This window comes from Theobroma cacao, chromosome 2, assembly GCF_053813885.1.
Source record: "Theobroma cacao isolate CCN51 chromosome 2, ASM5381388v1, whole genome shotgun sequence".
NCBI classification, from domain to species: domain Eukaryota; kingdom Viridiplantae; phylum Streptophyta; class Magnoliopsida; order Malvales; family Malvaceae; genus Theobroma; species Theobroma cacao.
In genome coordinates, this window is record NC_142640.1 from 50,086,322 (window position 1) to 50,102,299 (window position 15,978).

Consider the following 15,978-nt stretch of genomic DNA (forward strand, 5'->3'; position numbering starts at 1 on the left):
AATGTTTTTGGGAGAGAGAGAGAGAGAAGGAGGGGGGGCGGAGGGGAAGTTTAAGAGAGATAAAGGGGACCTCTTCAAGATTTTGCTCTCGCAAAGCCAAAACCAAAGCTCCCTCGCTCTGATCTGCAGCGAGAATCCAAAAGACAAGCACAGCCAGCCTATAGCGAAAGAGAAACCAAAACCAAAACAAAAAACAAACAAAAAAAAGGATTAAACGAAGAAAAGAACGAGAACGCGAAGAACAGAAAGAGCAAAGTGAAAGCAAAGCAAAGGCAAAAAAAAAAAAAAAAAGAGAGAAAAGAAAAAGAGAAGAAATTCATTTCCATTTCCTTTTTCTTCACAATTCTTCCTTCTTATCCAATCAGTAAGTTTCTTACGACATTATTACTTCTAATTCATTCTCTTTCTCTGTCACTTCTTTCTTTATGTTTTAGCTTTTAATCACTTGGCTTTAATTTTTCTTTTTCGTGATTAATGAAATGATAAACAGATCTAATTTTTGAATCTAGCAGTTTTAAATTTTTATTTATTTGGTTTGGTTTCTCGTTTGTGTTCGTTTGAAAATTTTGAGATCTGGTAACTTCTCTTTTCTCCAGCTCGTTTGATCGTGAATTCTCGTTTCTCGTTTAGATAAAACTTGTTTCTGTTACTTCTTGTTTGACTTTTTAATTTTTTTTTTTGGTTTTATGAACCTCAATTTGGATCGTCTTGTTATTGGATTCATTAGATTTCTGTATTTCGTTCGTTTTAGATTTCGGTTTGTTTGTTCTTTTCGAATTTTAATGGAAACTGTTCGTTGTTTTTTTTTTTTTGGTTTCTGAATAGGTTGAATTTGTTAATCTTGACCGCGGTTCTTTTTTTTCCGAGGGGGGAGCGGGGGTGACGGACTAAAGCTTCTGGTGTCACAGTGATTTGAATATATATATATTTTCTTCCCCCATTGTTGTTTTCGGATTTCCCCCGTTTGAATTCGGGTGGGGCGGAAGAGTCATGTTGGAGAACCGGTCCTGCGAGTCGTGTTTGGTGTTTGCAAGCTCTTGTCAAAAGGAAAACAAGTGGGCTTACATGTACCATGGGAAGCGTCCGCTGGAATTGGCCGAATCCGACGGATGTTCACGGGAAACCAAGATGTCTAAGCTCTCTTCCGATGATTCCTCCGGCGACGATAATAATAATAATAATAGTAATACGTCTTCCCCACAAGACTCGCGTGACCTCCTCTTGCCTGATTCACGTGAGCAATCCGACGACGATAGTAGGCAATCTGATTCTTCTTGGGATTTGGATTCGTCGCTTAGCCACCACCATCCCATTGGACTAGACCGAACAGATTCGAATAACCAATCAGAGGACGACAGCCTGTCAGATTCTGTGGAGGACTCACCGGAGGAACAGTCTGAGGAAGATGGTGATGATAATGGCTTTTCAGAGAATCCTGAGGAGGAGGACGAGGAGGAGGAGGATGGTGACCAGAGACATGCTGGTGAGGATTTGGATCAATTAATCCAACCAATTGGGAGAGACATCTCAATCAGTTGTCTAATTAGGTGCTCAAGGTCTGATTATGGTTCCATTGCCTCGTTGAACCGGAGTTTTCGGTCCTTAATTAGGAGTGGAGATATCTATAGGTTGAGGAGGGAGACTGATGTGGTTGAACATTGGGTTTACTTTTCTTGTGACCTCTTTCAGTGGGAGGCATTTGATCCGATTCGACTCAGGTGGATGCATTTGCCAAGGATGCCTCCTAATGAATGTTTCATTTACTCGGACAAGGAATCCTTGGCTGTGGGAACTGAGTTGCTTGTATTTGGAAAGGAGGTAACTTCTCAGGTTATATATAGATATAGTATTTTGACAAACTCATGGACTTCTGGGACCAGTATGAATGCTCCGAGGTGCTTGTTTGGATCAGCTAGTCTTGGTGAGATTGCGATTTTGGCTGGTGGTTGTGATTCTCAGGGAAATATCCTGAGCTCTGCTGAAATGTACAATTCTGAGACTCAGAGGTGGGAGACTCTCCCAAGCATGAATAAGCCAAGGAAGATGTGTAGTGGGGTATTTATGGATAAGAAATTCTATGTAATTGGGGGAACTGGTGGATTGGGAAATGATGCAAGGGTTCTCACTTGTGGTGAGGAATATGATTTAGAGACAAGAAGGTGGACTGAAATTCCTAACATGTCTCCTGGAAGTAATGCAGCGGCTGGTGAGGCTGAGATGCCTGCAGCAACTGGGGCACCCCCTCTTGTTGCAGTAGTAAACAATGAACTGTATGCTGCTGATCATGCTGACATGGAGGTAAAAAAGTACGATAAGGAGAGTAGAACATGGTTGACTGTTGGAAGATTGCCTGAAAGAGCAGTTTCAATGAATGGTTGGGGTCTTGCATTCAGAGCATGTGGAGATCACCTTATAGTGATTGGTGGACCTAGGAATTTGGGTGAAGGTTTTATAGAGCTCAATTCGTGGGTTCCAAGCGAAGGGCCACCGCAATGGAACTTGCTAGCCAGAAAGCAATCGGGTAACTTTGTGTATAATTGTGCTGTGATGGGATGCTGAGAGATGAACTTTGGTGGCATTGTGTGCAGTTGAATGGTGCCGCACTGCCACTGGGGTTTACATGATTGGTTTCTCCTCCAACACAGAATTCTTGCTAATGGTAATTTCCCCTTCTTTCTTTTTAATATCTTTTCCCTTTTGGATGGGGGAGGATGGGGAAGAATTTCAGATTTTACTCAAGATTCAATAGAATGTTTTATTGATAGGATGTCTTGAGTTTTTATTTCTTTTTTCAAACTTCATTCAAAATTTCTTCCATTAAATTTGTGTCTTCCCCCGTTTTCAGTGACATGAGAACTGCAAAAGTTGGTGTCATGTAGCACAGGAATAGGTTTAATAATTTGAAGTACCAACACATTGGTAGGTTGCCATTAGAGTTTGTTGAAGCTTTTTTAAGAACACAGAACTAGTCATATGGGTTTCTTCATCCTTAATTTTCTTGGAATTGTCTTTAAGGGAGGAAATAAGTTCTGGAGGTTGTTATCTTGGATGTTGGCTGATGTACTGATTATATTGATCATTACAATTGATGGGCTATATATTCCCAGAATTTTTCTTATGTACACTTTGGAATTCTTTATTGTTTTTAATTTCTTTTGTTCAGCTGATGGTGTTAGTTTCTCTATTTGCACTACTTGCCAATCCATAAGTTGTTTTAATTTCCCCATGTTTTTCCTTAATTATTCTGATGTATTGAATGGTGATGATGACTCTTATTCCTTTGAATTATTTCACAAGCATGGGAATTTTACATTGGGTTGTAGATATAAAATTTGTTTCCACTTTGATTCATATATAATTACTAATTGAAAACTTTGATATTCACTCTGCAAATTAACAATTCAGTCTTGTTTATATGTTCCATTTCTTAAGGTAATCCTGAATACAGAAGTGCAAGATAGTTTTTTAAACTTTTAAGAATGCAACTGTGCAATAAATCGGATTTGAAATATTAAATTATTCCTTTTAAATATCACTCTGCATATAAAGTTGAAAGCATCGGCCAGTCAGCCTGATGTTGTTAATAATTAATATCCATACATGCTAAGGGTCAAACAATTTTCGTATTCTATTTTTCAGTGGATGCTCCAGCCTTGATCTTTGCAAATTTATTGATAGCATGGCGACCGTCTATTTTATGAAATATCTCTTTGGAGTAGTTCAGAGCATGTTCTGCAATGATGGAAATCTCAGTTTTCATGGTTTTAGGAAGACCATGTATGTCTCAAAGAATATGTCATAAAGTGAATATCAAGGTTTCACTTAGTGTGTGAAACTACAAGTAAACCAGCAATAACAGCATAAGAAACAGTGTGATGTACCGCTAATATGACATTTTCGCTGCGACTCTGTTGGGGGGGTTGCAAAAGAAGTTTTTCTTTTAGAAGCCATGTTTCAACAAGATATTATATACATACAAACATGTATGTATGTATGTATGTATGTATGTATGTATTTGAGGGCATTGTCGAAAATCTATTCTTCCTACATAGACAGGCTCATAGTATCTAACTCTTGACTTTTGTGTGGTTGATGCTGGATATTGGAGGTCACATAGAATTGTCTGGCCTTGTAGGATGTACATGTACTTTTTCCTTACAGCATGGAGATGCAATGGTTTTTTTTTTTAAGATTTCAGTTTAGAGAGAGAAATAGAATAACATACTTAATCTCTCTTGCTCTCTCTCTCTCTCTCTCTCTGTGTTTTCTTATTTTCTGCTCTATACTTGGGAATAATGGCCTATCTTATTTGTATTAGTTTTCTTTATCTTTTTTTCTTTATTTTTTATGAATGTGATTATATATATGTTTAGTTAATGTCTTTGGAAACCAGAGAACTTAGATTCGGAAAGTCTTGCAAAAATGTTTTTGCTATACGGTTCGGCCTGTGTTTTTGTAACAGTTTCTCTTTATCATTTTTCTGCTGCTATATTTATATCCAATTCACAAACCGACTTCAATCAGTCCGATGAAATTCTATTAAATTTTCTTGCTTCTGTTGCTGTTGTCTGTGTGCTGACACATACTAAAATCAGTAAGGTGGTCCTGTACCACAAGTTCTACTTTTTCTATGCAATTCTTTAATGCTTTTGTCATCTTTATCATTGGGGATGTTTGGTGTTGTGCCTTAATGGTGTATGGTTTTCTTTTTTAATTAGTTGGGAAGAATATAAAAACAATCAGAAATTATATTTTTAAAAGGTTGCCAATTATTTATAGGCATGGTATAGGAAATTTAAGGACATTGCAACTTTCATTTAGTTATGAATATCATAAGGCCATGTAACTATAGGCTTATGAAGCAAGTATAAATGTCCATTAATTAAAATAACACCACAGCATGATAAATAGGGACGACATAGAGATGTTTGGTAAGCTAGAAAAAACAAGCCCTGCTGCAAAGCAAGTTACTATTAAGGACGAGCTTATGTCTGTATCCTTCAGCACACGGGCTCTACTCAGGCTAGAATTTAAACCAGCTGCTGAGTATCTGAAACTATAGAGTTGACAGCTTCTTTTTTATTTGATTTGCTTATATGGAAGAGGAAAGTGCTGCATCCGGTTTGCCTTGCCCTGTTCGGTAGTGCACTCTTTTGAGTATGCTGTGGCCATACCCGTGTTTATCAATTTCCGTGTTGACTTGAAATCCCGTTCTTAGCTCATCCTCGTTTCTCTGTTTCATAGAACTCGCGTTTAAGATTTGAACATTGCATGGGATAATTCTGATGCTCGAATGACTTGATTTTTGCTTGGCATGCCAAGTTATAGTGATTCCATTCCAGGGGTTGCATGCCTTGTGACTCAGTGAATGAGTGTATCTTCGGAGTTGTTACTAGTACTAGCTAGGGCTGATTAGAGATGTAGTACATATTAGAATTCAATTTTGATTTAACAGGTTCGGTGAGAGATGCTACAGACGAATTTCTGGTTCAGTTTGTTTTAATGTTAGAACTCTGTTTGGCATTAATTTTTGTCACTAGTAGCAGCAGTTGTGAACCAGTGGTTAGAAAGAAAGAACTCGTGGAGTCAATGGCAGGTTAATTATGTGCATTTATTTATTTATTTATTTTGCAATTTACTCTCTCTTTCTTTGCTTTTGGGTACTGTGGCTGCAACCCTTGGTTTATGCTGGCAAGTTTGACCCCCAGAACTTGGCTGGACCATGTGGGCTCGTAATCTTTGATTGGCTCATGATCATGAAAGCCGTTGGCCTGCCTCAGGACTCAGCAGTCAGGCCTACCACTATCTTTTTCATTATTGGGTAGACCAGGTAAATTTTGCTGTGACGAATCGGTTGAGAAAGGAAAAAAGAAAATAAATAAATAAATAAAGGTACTGTACTACTCGAGGTGAACAAATCAAAATGTGAAATATGATGAATATACAAAAGAGAAGTTTGTCTTGTAGTGCAACAAAAATACCACAGAACATCAGTAACGCACGTGTCTGATTTGACGGTACAATGCTTAAAATTTACTACGATTACTAAAATCTTGCAACCTATTTAATGAAAATAGTCATAAAAGGCATTTTATTTTTTTTTAATTCCGAGATTAATATTTGAATTTAACTCTTTTAAGTATCGACGGTGATAAATGTATATATTATTGAATAAATATCCGAAATATAGACGATTAAACTCTGTTTTTATTAGTATTATTTTCTTTGCTCCAAGTCAATTATAGAACTTATTTCACTTTTATTTAAAGACGGAATATTTAAATCTAATCCTAAGTATAAAGATAAATATATTTATTATTATTTCGTGAAAAAAGGTGTTTGAGTTTCAAATCAAATTTGGAATCAAAAGTGGTATGAAAAGTATTGATCATCATGTTTGGATTGAACCCCTTTTTTGTTAGAGTAAAAAAACTTCAAAAATCAATAATATGCAAATGGACAATTTTATCAATGAAGTTCACAATTTAAACCATTTTAAAACTAGGTTCAATCAAAACCCAAATTTGGAAAAAATCGAAAAGTGCATATATATATATATATATATATATATATATATTTTCCAAGTGGGTGGTGGGTGGTCCTGGCAGTGGATGCTTTGAAAATGAAATGGTTATCTGGCCACTGAATCAAACCCCACAACAAACTCAGATCCATCTCTACTTACCCCCTCCCCCACCCCCCAAAAAAAAAAATGCTCAACTGAGAAAACAAATCTTGTGCCCACTTTTGTTGCAATAATGGTTGTTACTTACTGCTTCTTGCCATGCTGTAATATTTTTGTTTATGTTGCTTTAGATATAGGATGGATGGGGCCTCTAAAAGGCAAGACCGGGTCAGATTTTGTTATGTTTTGCCTTTTGTTTTTTCACTGCACTTTTTGGGGGGGAAAAGCATGCTGTTCCCTGGGGGTGAAATCTTTGGGTCCAATAATTTGGGTTGAAGGCCGAGGAAATGTCTTTTTCCAAGTACAAAATCCAATCCATTTTTTTCCCTAGTGGCTGAAATCCTGGGCTACCGGGAAGCAACCCAGCCCATTTTCTTGGGTTGGAAAAGCAGGAAATGTCTGGACAGCAAATGAGGTTTCCGGGAAATTTCCCTATTTCAAACCCCAACTTTGTCTTTCAACCTTTTGCGCATAAAGAATCCTATCCATTTTCCAAGCCTTTGATCTATTTTGTTTTGTTTCAGGCTGGATTGGGTGGCTGAACTTCAACAAATAAGCATTGACAATTTGACAAAGCTGCCAATGAGCTATGGACCAGGGGTGCATGGCATGGCATGGCATCTCCTCAGCTGTGAGAGTTAGAAAAGGTTAGTAATCAAGAAGAGTGTCCAGGGTTTTAAGGTTTCTGTTTTCAAATTAATTGCTTGCACCCAAGGGTTGGTGGGACAGTTATCCTTAACATGGGACAGGTGAAGTGCTATATGTTATCCTTAACATAGGACAGGTGAAGTGCTATATATATATATATAAACCATAGCCGACAGGAAGATATATTCAAATTATAGGTTTCATTTAAAAACAATCCATTTAAAAAATGAAAAGATAAAAATAAAAGTAAAATTGTTTTAAATTATATGTTGGAGTTATTATTTTTTTAACGTTTATCTTTTATTGTAATCATTCAGTTCGTTCAAAATTCACATAATTAGTTTAAAATGTCAAATCTTATATTACCTAAACAAGTGTATCCTTAATATCAAATGAGAAAATGACATCTCTAATAAGGGGGGGAAAAAAAAAAACCCAATCATTCTACCAAGTTCTACCTAATTATTTTCATACCCTTTGTACCTTGTCTTATAAGTTTCAAAGTTGAGCAAAGCTTTGAAAAGTAGTTTCAATTTATTCCTTGATGCAATTGATCATTCCTACACTCTCCAAGGCTTATCAAAACCAATATCTGTCTCCATCAACTTTTTCCTTTGCTATTCTTTGGAACTATTTTGGCTATTGCTTGATCAATTCCTTGACCCCAAATCTATTATTAAGATAGGAATCATTAGGAACCCATCAATGTATACCCCCCCAATACCCTAAAATCCCAATCTTGAGAGATTTATTTTTTGTACGTGGTCTCCACTATCTATTATTCTATAAACACATGAGATAAACACCTTGTTTTTTGGGTATAAATCCAACTCAAAGTGTCAAATTATATCTCAAATCATATCTCCTAAGAATCTCAAACTGCCCAATTGCACTCCATTGATTAGTTTGGAGCATGTCTTGTAATCAATACACCACTAACAATCCCTATTGACCCTTAATCAAACATTGAATTTTGCTAAGGAGTGTCTTTAAATTAGAACTATTTATAATAATATTTTTGTATTAATATGTTTTCAATGCATTGACAGAATATATTATTTAATACAATAATTTAAAAGGGTATTTTTTTTTTAGTGCATATTCTTTGCTTGGTGGCCCCAAACCAGCATAAAGTGCATTGCCAGCTAAAACTTTAGTGGTGACTAGTGGGGGATTGACAATTCCTTTTGATGCCTTAAGCCCCTTATAACAAACAATGGGGTATGAATTATGTCCATCTTCCACTAATTATTGCAACAACGAAAAAGAATGGTACATTTCATTTCTCCTTTCCTTTGTCTCCCCTTTAAGCCCTATAAAATATTAAAAATTAATTCCCATAAATTAAAATACATGATTTGTTTATTTAAATTTTAAATTAATCCGATATTTTTTTTTAAAAAAATGGGTTTTAAATATATGTTATCGTAAAAATTTCGTTCTTTAAATTTGATCCTTCAATTTTGCAAAAATAATATGCCTTAGAATTTTTAAAAAATACCATTAGCACCCTTAGCCAAAGATTCTCTCATCTATGATTTTCCATTGCAAGGGAAAGTGCATATTCCACCTCTCAACTTTCATCCTTTTGTTTTTGTGTTCTCTATATTTTTATGTTGTTATGCAAAGATCTGATTAGTGGATCATCGGTACCTTGGAGTAATGATTATGAATTAAATATATATTATCATATATTCAAAGCTTTCCATTTGTTTATGAAAAAATATATATATATATTTAAACCAAATGGAAAGAATGAAAACAAATTTCAAATGTAACGAACATGACTAGAATGATAGAGTAAGTTCATGGAAGAAAAATTATGTGCACTTCATCTATTATAATTTTGAGCAAAATTTATAAAATCTATGTATCAATTTGAACTTAACTTAAGTTGTAAAGATAAAGTCAGATTTGGGTAAAAATTTTAAATTGATTATTCGATTGATTGATGATGCTCCTTGTACCGATAAGAAAAAAATTAAACAACTATTAATTTAGTTATATATAATTTATAATTATTATATTATTATACCCGTTTTAATGTTCGGAGATACTAAGTCAATTTGCATTTGGTCATAGATTTTAAAAGTAATCAACAATCAAAATCAACCGAAATTTACAATAAACAAATTTCCTAATGAAGTGTACGAATATCCAAGTAGTCATATTTTTAACATTTGACAATGTGAATAATATCCCTTAATTTTAAGCCAATGGGGAGATTTATGAAGAGGTCAACTCTCCATGCTTAGCCATTAAGGTTTTTTTCTTGGTGTACATTGTGACGTGTGCTTTGCTCCAAAGCTTTTGAATGAGAAATTTATCATTTAATTTTTCTCATTTTAAAATTAAATTGAACGTAATTTTAACATCACATCAAATGAATGACGTGTCCAAAACCTTGCATTTGTTTTTTTATTTTATTTTATATTTGATTGGATTTGAGATATTTTTGATGATGGGAAAAATGTGTTGGGATGTTACTATCAATCGTTTTATAATATTGTCGGGGGATAAAGTCCATTCTATTTTAGCTAAGCAAAAAGAAAATGAAGAAAAGGCATAGGGGTAGGCAGGTTTGCATACATATTAAGCATGCATTATTAGTATTAATTTTTCCAAATGAATTTGAGAAAAAACAAAAGTTAGATGTGTGCACCTATCAACTATCAATGCTAATGCAAATTGGCATCATCCATTATTATCAAAAAAATTGCACATTTTGAAAGGTAATTATGTCTTTTACTTTGCTGCTTTATCATCATCCTAATAGTTTTTTTCGATCTACTTAATAAGAGATCGTAAGATCGTAGTTTAAAATATTTCATAATATATTCAACTATGATCGGGTAATCCATTACTCGGACGTTAATAAATCGAAGCAAACATAAATAGAACCCTAAGCCAATGCAACCAAAACAGGATGGAATGGTCCATCTGCCTAGTGGTTGAGGCACATAACATAATGGAAACTTATAGCACATTGCCTTTGGCATGACTTCATATTAAGCTTCTTTCTTTTTTTGTTGTTAAAAAACCTAATCATGGTGGTGGTGGTGGTGCCAGCTCAAACATTTGAGGCAAGAGAGTGTGTTAGTACTAATTGTTTTGCAGTACCCCCTCTGAGGCCAAAAGATCCATGTTGCATTGAAAGAAAGAAAAAAAAAAAAAGCACTTGAATATTAGGTACAGGGAACCACGTGCATGGCACTTTCAAAGCAAACCCCCCACTCCTAACACCACATGGACCTCTTCTTCCCATCATGTTAGGTGCATTAGCACATGGGGGTTGAGTTTATGTTGCTTGATTTCTTAATCTTTAGAGAATGGGTATATATTTTGTGCATTTGCAAGCTAATTTGTTTTGTATTTTTGGAGAAATAATTGATGTTTGACAAACCTATTTTTTCTTCATAAAAATGATTATAGCCCCAATATTGGGGCCTTTAAAAAACACTAGGTCCCCCCAATTTTGATGAATTGGCTTTGATTTGATGATTGGACATAACCCTTTTTGATTTTCATTTATTGGAGTACTATGCAAAATGTGGTCCAATATTAGTACTTGTTGGTATATGTCAAGTTCACTATAAATGTGTATAGACCTAAACAACATGTTTATATTTCTGCAATGTCAATGTATAGTGTTTATACAATATTATTTATCTCATAAATGTGTGACCATAAAAATAAAAAAAATTCAATGTATAAAATCTATACATCAATAATGTATCAACTATAAACTCGAAAAAAAAAATAAACGTCTATTGCGATACGCATTAAATCCTGATTTAGTTAATTAAATGTCTCTCGTATTAATTAAGTATATCAAGTTTTTATGGAACTTGATGATTATCACAAGTTTTCTTATTTTCCAGTCAAACCCAAATTTTTTTTAATACTTAAAAAAATAATAACACCGAGATTTGGCAAGATCCATCATAATCAAGACAGTGCAGCTTCCACAGCGGGGGATTGTTCTCATTTCTTAATATTGATTACAATTCCCTACTTGGGATGCCTTTTGATAAAAAATATTTTAAGAACCCTAATTCTTAATTCAATAAAACATTGACAGACAGATTAGGGTTCTTAATTTGTACGAAAACCTAAGCAAATCAAAACATTTGATTGATTAAAAAAATTCTTTAATTTTCGGTTAGTACACTCGATCTCGATGATCCCTATTCCAACAAGAAATTAATATTAAAAGATACTTTATTTTTTAATTATTAATACCTATCTCGACATAAACCTAACTTTATATCGATCCGTTAATATAAGGAAAAACACGTGATTTTGATCCGAAAACTTCATGATGAAAAATGGGATTTGCTTTATTGAAAAGTTAATTAATTTAGTCTTGCACTCAACCATGAACTTCCCCTTTGATTATTTGTTTTAAATTTAAACCAATACATGTGGGAAAAAAAAAACTCAAAAAAGAAAAAATTTTCCCCCTAACGACACGCAATTAAAAAAAAAAGTAAAACACTTTGTCTTTCTTAATTATAACTTAAGAATTAATATCTTGATGGGGGCAGGGAACATATGCAATTCAGTCAAATGAGTGCTTTCTTTTATTTCTTTAATTAAAGTAACCACTTTATTCAAAGTCATTCTCTTTTTTGGAATATCAAAAGGGAAAATTTCATTATTTTGATCTTTTCTTTTTCATTTTTTCACTGTTGAATGGACTTAATTTTGCTGTAAAAAATTATTATTTTTATAGCACGTAATATTGATATGACGTTAACGTAAACGGAAAATAAATATCATTTTGACTAAATCAGTATATCATGTCATTATCTACTAAAACATATCAATACATTACGTCAGTAACATGTGATATAAATCGACAAATATTGTTTCATAAAAAACGTATTTGATCCAAAATAAAAATATAAGAACGTGATTAAATGTAATAAAATAATAATAATTTATTTAAATTTTTTCTAAATAATTCATAAATTTTTACAATATTATGTATTTTCTATTTTTCTAATTAAATATTTCGCAACAATTAATTTTTTTCTATATTTATTTTATATCTTAGTAAACAAGTCTTTGCAGTATTGCATGGGGCATCAAGTATCTGTCGAAGCTTCCTCTATATTCAGACATAGTAAACACCGGCTGACTTGGTTTTTGTTTTATTTATGACTTTTTCTTGAGAGAAATTCAGCCAAAATTACACTTCATATATATATATATATTGCTTTCCCCTTCTTTGGGGCTACTAGCTAACTAGCCAATGCCTATCCATGCTACAATATTGAATTTTAATTTTTTTTTATTTGTGACCTAATTAATTTTCTTATTCAATTTGAAAAACAAAAGAAAAGAAAATTACCTAATGAATTCCACTTACATCTCTTCCTCCAAAACAAAAAAAAAAAAAAACCTTATAGTAAAGACAATTCACTAAGTAACATAATCCAAACAATCTATAGTGTGAACAATATGGATTAAAGTTGGATTCATTCTTTGCCCACAATGGAAAAGAAATGAAGAAACAAGTTATCCAAATATGGATAAACCTTCTCTTTTTTTTAATTACTTAGTGGTTTCGAGAGTCAGATTCGAATTTAAAATCTTCTTTTATTGTAAATGTCATACTCTTTTATTATTATTAATATATATATATATATGTATATATTGAGTTAAAGATAAGTTTTTCAAATAAGAGTGAAGTGGCCAAGGATCGTTTTGTATGTTTGGTCCTCCAAAACTCCTCATCCGACAAAAGATAAAGTGCTCCATGAGCTATGATCTATTGTCATGACAAACCTCCTGATTCCCCCTCCATCATCGTAAAATTGACAACCCAAAGTTCTCTTAATAAGTTATTTTATATTACGTGACGTTGTATACTATTATATTAACTAATTTAACCACCAATTCTCGAATTCAAAACATCTTGTTATCGAAATGAGTGGATTAATCAAAAGACAACATCAAGTAATATTAGTTAATTTAATACCATTTCAATTTCTCCACTTATTGAATTGAAAATAACAAATAATGACTAATACTCGAATTCGAAACATCTTATCATGGAAACAAACAAATTAATCAATTATTAAAATTTTTAATATATTTATACTTAAGAGATGAAAGTTCTTTTTCGATAAAAAAATCAGAAATTTAATCGATCCACGAAGTTTATTAATAAATACCAACCAAAAATTTTCCAAAATTCACAAACTTCCCCTCAATGAAAAAGTCCAACGCATGTAAAAACACGTGCTCATGTAGGGTTCCACATAAATTGGATATAAGAACCCAAATGCTTTACTTTCTTTTGCGTTAGTATGGGGAGGCTTTCCCCAAATCCTACAAAATAATCAAAATCTTATCCATATTTGGGTGGGAAGTCCTTGTATAGAAAATGACCAAAACACCCTTAACTTGCCCCCATTTTTTCCTCTTCAATCTGAGTATCACCTAGAGATGATAAATGGGGGACTAGCTGCCATAAGACAAGTGGACACATGTCCCATGATAAGAAAAAACCACTCTTCTTTTCTCCAAATTTTTTGACATTTCCCATGTACTTTACTCTTTTACCCCTCACCCCCCTTCTTTTTTACATTTTTTGTTTTTTTGTTTGGGGGAGAAAAAAGTTTGTTGTCCTGGTTCCCTAGAAATGAATCTCATCAGATTCAAGAATGATATACACTGCATCACCATCCTCATTGATGGCCACTCACAAACCAATCTCCACCGCCTGATTTCAATCAAAGAAATCAGTCAATTTTTTCTTTTGATTTTTTTTTCCCCTTTGTCAGCGACAATGACAAGGCTCTAGCTAAGGTACACCCTAGCCCAGCATGCACCGACCACAATCAATCAATCATATAAATACTGTAGCCGTTGGTTATATATTTATTAGTTAAAATAATAGTTAATATAAGCAAATTATAATATTAATTAATTATTCATTAAAAACAAAGAAAAAAGGGAAAACAAAAGGGCACCATTGAAGAAAAATATTACTTTTAAAAGAGATCCTCCCCACTTGGGGCAAACTGTGCTTCATTGTACAGACACAACTCTCTCTCTCTTCTAAATGGCTTTTGTCTTTATCTTTGGGTTATGATATCTTTCTTTTCAGGCTAAACGTTTACCTTGATTTTCAACCTTTGATCTATACCTCGGGAAGCACGAAAAGTTAATCCAACGGTTTAGAATAAAGGGAGACCAACTCATGGAAGCCAATACTTGTCTCTCTCAAGAACTGATACGAGAACAAGTATTTCTTTTTTCTCTTTGCATTAAATAAAATATTCTTAGCTTTCATTTGTTCACTTATTTTGACCGGAGCTCCACTTTGCTTTCCCCTCTATATAACTCTTTCCACCCTCCCTCTCTCTCCTCATCCTATCCCTTCTCTCTGCTTAACCCTGTCTCTCTTCTGTTCCTCAAAGCTCGGTTCTTTTCTCTGTTTTCCTCTGTTTTCCTCTGTTTTTTGCAATGGCTGAGCAGCAGACACCAGTAAAGCGCCAAAGAGATGAAACCCAGAGTTCCCAGGGCTCGGAAGAACATGTAGTCGAAGAGTCGAAACGCCACAAGTCATACAATCACATACTCTCCTTGCTCGAAGCGGAAGAGGACGAGCCAAACCAAGACTTGTCTTCTCTTATCACAACTCTTCAGCAAGAACTCTCTTCTGACTCTGTCTTAGATGACCCTCTTCCTTGCCCAACGGCAACGACTTTAGGAGCTGACCGAGAAAACCAGCTCACGAGAGCAGCAGGCACGAACACCACCACAACCACCACCACCACCACCTTGGAAGACTACACTTCGGCAACATCTTCCTTGAAAGAAGACGAGGACCAGGATGATAAAGAGAGGGTCATTAGGCATTTGCTCGAAGCTTCTGATGATGAGCTCGGGATCCCAAACAGAGAAGGAGGCGATGGTCTTGGTGTTGAAGTTGTTGAGTATGAAGAACGTTTTAACAATGTTGGAAATGGTTTTGCTTTCTCTGATGGGTTGTGGGAGCTTGAAGATGAGGCTGCTAATTACTATACTTTGTTGCAGTCTGAACTTTTCATGTAGCAAAAAAGAAAAAGGAATGAAATTAGTTAGCAGAAAGAAATGGTAGGGTAAAAAAGTAGAAACAAGGAAAAGTATGGGGAGTGTGGGAGAAAATTGAAAAAATGAAGGCTTTTTTTTGGGTTAATTCATTTTGGAACCCCCCACCCTTTGAAAATTTCAAAAATCCCCCTCTGTTTCTTTTGTTCTTTAGAAAATGGAAATTGTAGAAAAAAAAGGAAGAAGATAAATTCATATTATTTTGCCCCAAATGTTCTCAATATTCATGATTCATTGGTCCGGAAAAGGGAAAAAATTAAAGAATAAAAGAAAATTGTACGGTATTGGGCTATTATTTCTCACATCTCTTTTTTCACTTTAACTTTTCACTGCTATTAGCATCTTTAACTCTAAGCGGTAAAAAAAGTAAAAAAGAGGGTTTGCCATGAACGTGAAAGGAAAAGCCTTCATTGGATACCCCTTCGATATTTCACTTTTGTTGTATTCTTACTCGCCAACCTAAAACGTGGGAACACGCTCCAAGGACATTGGTAAATAGTTAATAAGCATCAAGATAATCTCACTCCCCTTTGATTGGA

At 34.2% G+C, this 15,978-nt stretch overlaps 2 protein-coding genes across 5 annotated transcripts; both read left to right on the forward strand.

Annotated features, from left to right (window-relative positions):
* LOC18610427 (F-box/kelch-repeat protein At1g26930-like) lies at nt 1-5,891 on the forward strand. 4 transcript variants are annotated; one of them, XR_001926721.2, is made up of 3 exons: nt 1-364; nt 826-2,659; nt 5,697-5,891. XR_001926721.2 is itself a non-coding variant. In XM_018115856.2 (2 exons), the coding sequence occupies exon 2, from the start codon at nt 991-993 to the stop codon at nt 2,557-2,559; it is 1,569 nt and encodes a 522-aa protein (XP_017971345.1). In that variant the 5' UTR covers nt 1-364; nt 826-990; the 3' UTR covers nt 2,560-3,122. The 4 variants fall into 4 exon arrangements, 2 of the variants coding, with proteins under 2 accessions (XP_017971345.1, XP_007046133.1); XR_001926720.2 differs by lacking the exon at nt 5,697-5,891 and adding an exon at nt 3,640-4,197; XM_018115856.2 differs by lacking the exon at nt 5,697-5,891 and having other exon boundaries at nt 826-3,122.
* Nucleotides 5,892-14,645: 8,754 nt separating this feature from the next.
* Nucleotides 14,646-15,651, forward strand: LOC18610429 (uncharacterized). The gene has a single exon (XM_007046073.3). It carries the CDS (start codon nt 14,813-14,815, stop codon nt 15,401-15,403), a length of 591 nt encoding a protein of 196 aa, XP_007046135.3. The 5' UTR covers nt 14,646-14,812; the 3' UTR covers nt 15,404-15,651.
* The last annotated feature ends 327 nt before the right edge of the window (nt 15,652-15,978 follow it).

Coding starts and splice junctions, on each gene's coding strand:
- LOC18610427 (XM_018115856.2), top strand. CDS start 991: ATGTTGGAGAACCGGTCCTGCGAGTCGTGTTTGGTGTTTGCAAGCTCT.
- LOC18610429 (XM_007046073.3), top strand. CDS start 14,813: ATGGCTGAGCAGCAGACACCAGTAAAGCGCCAAAGAGATGAAACCCAG.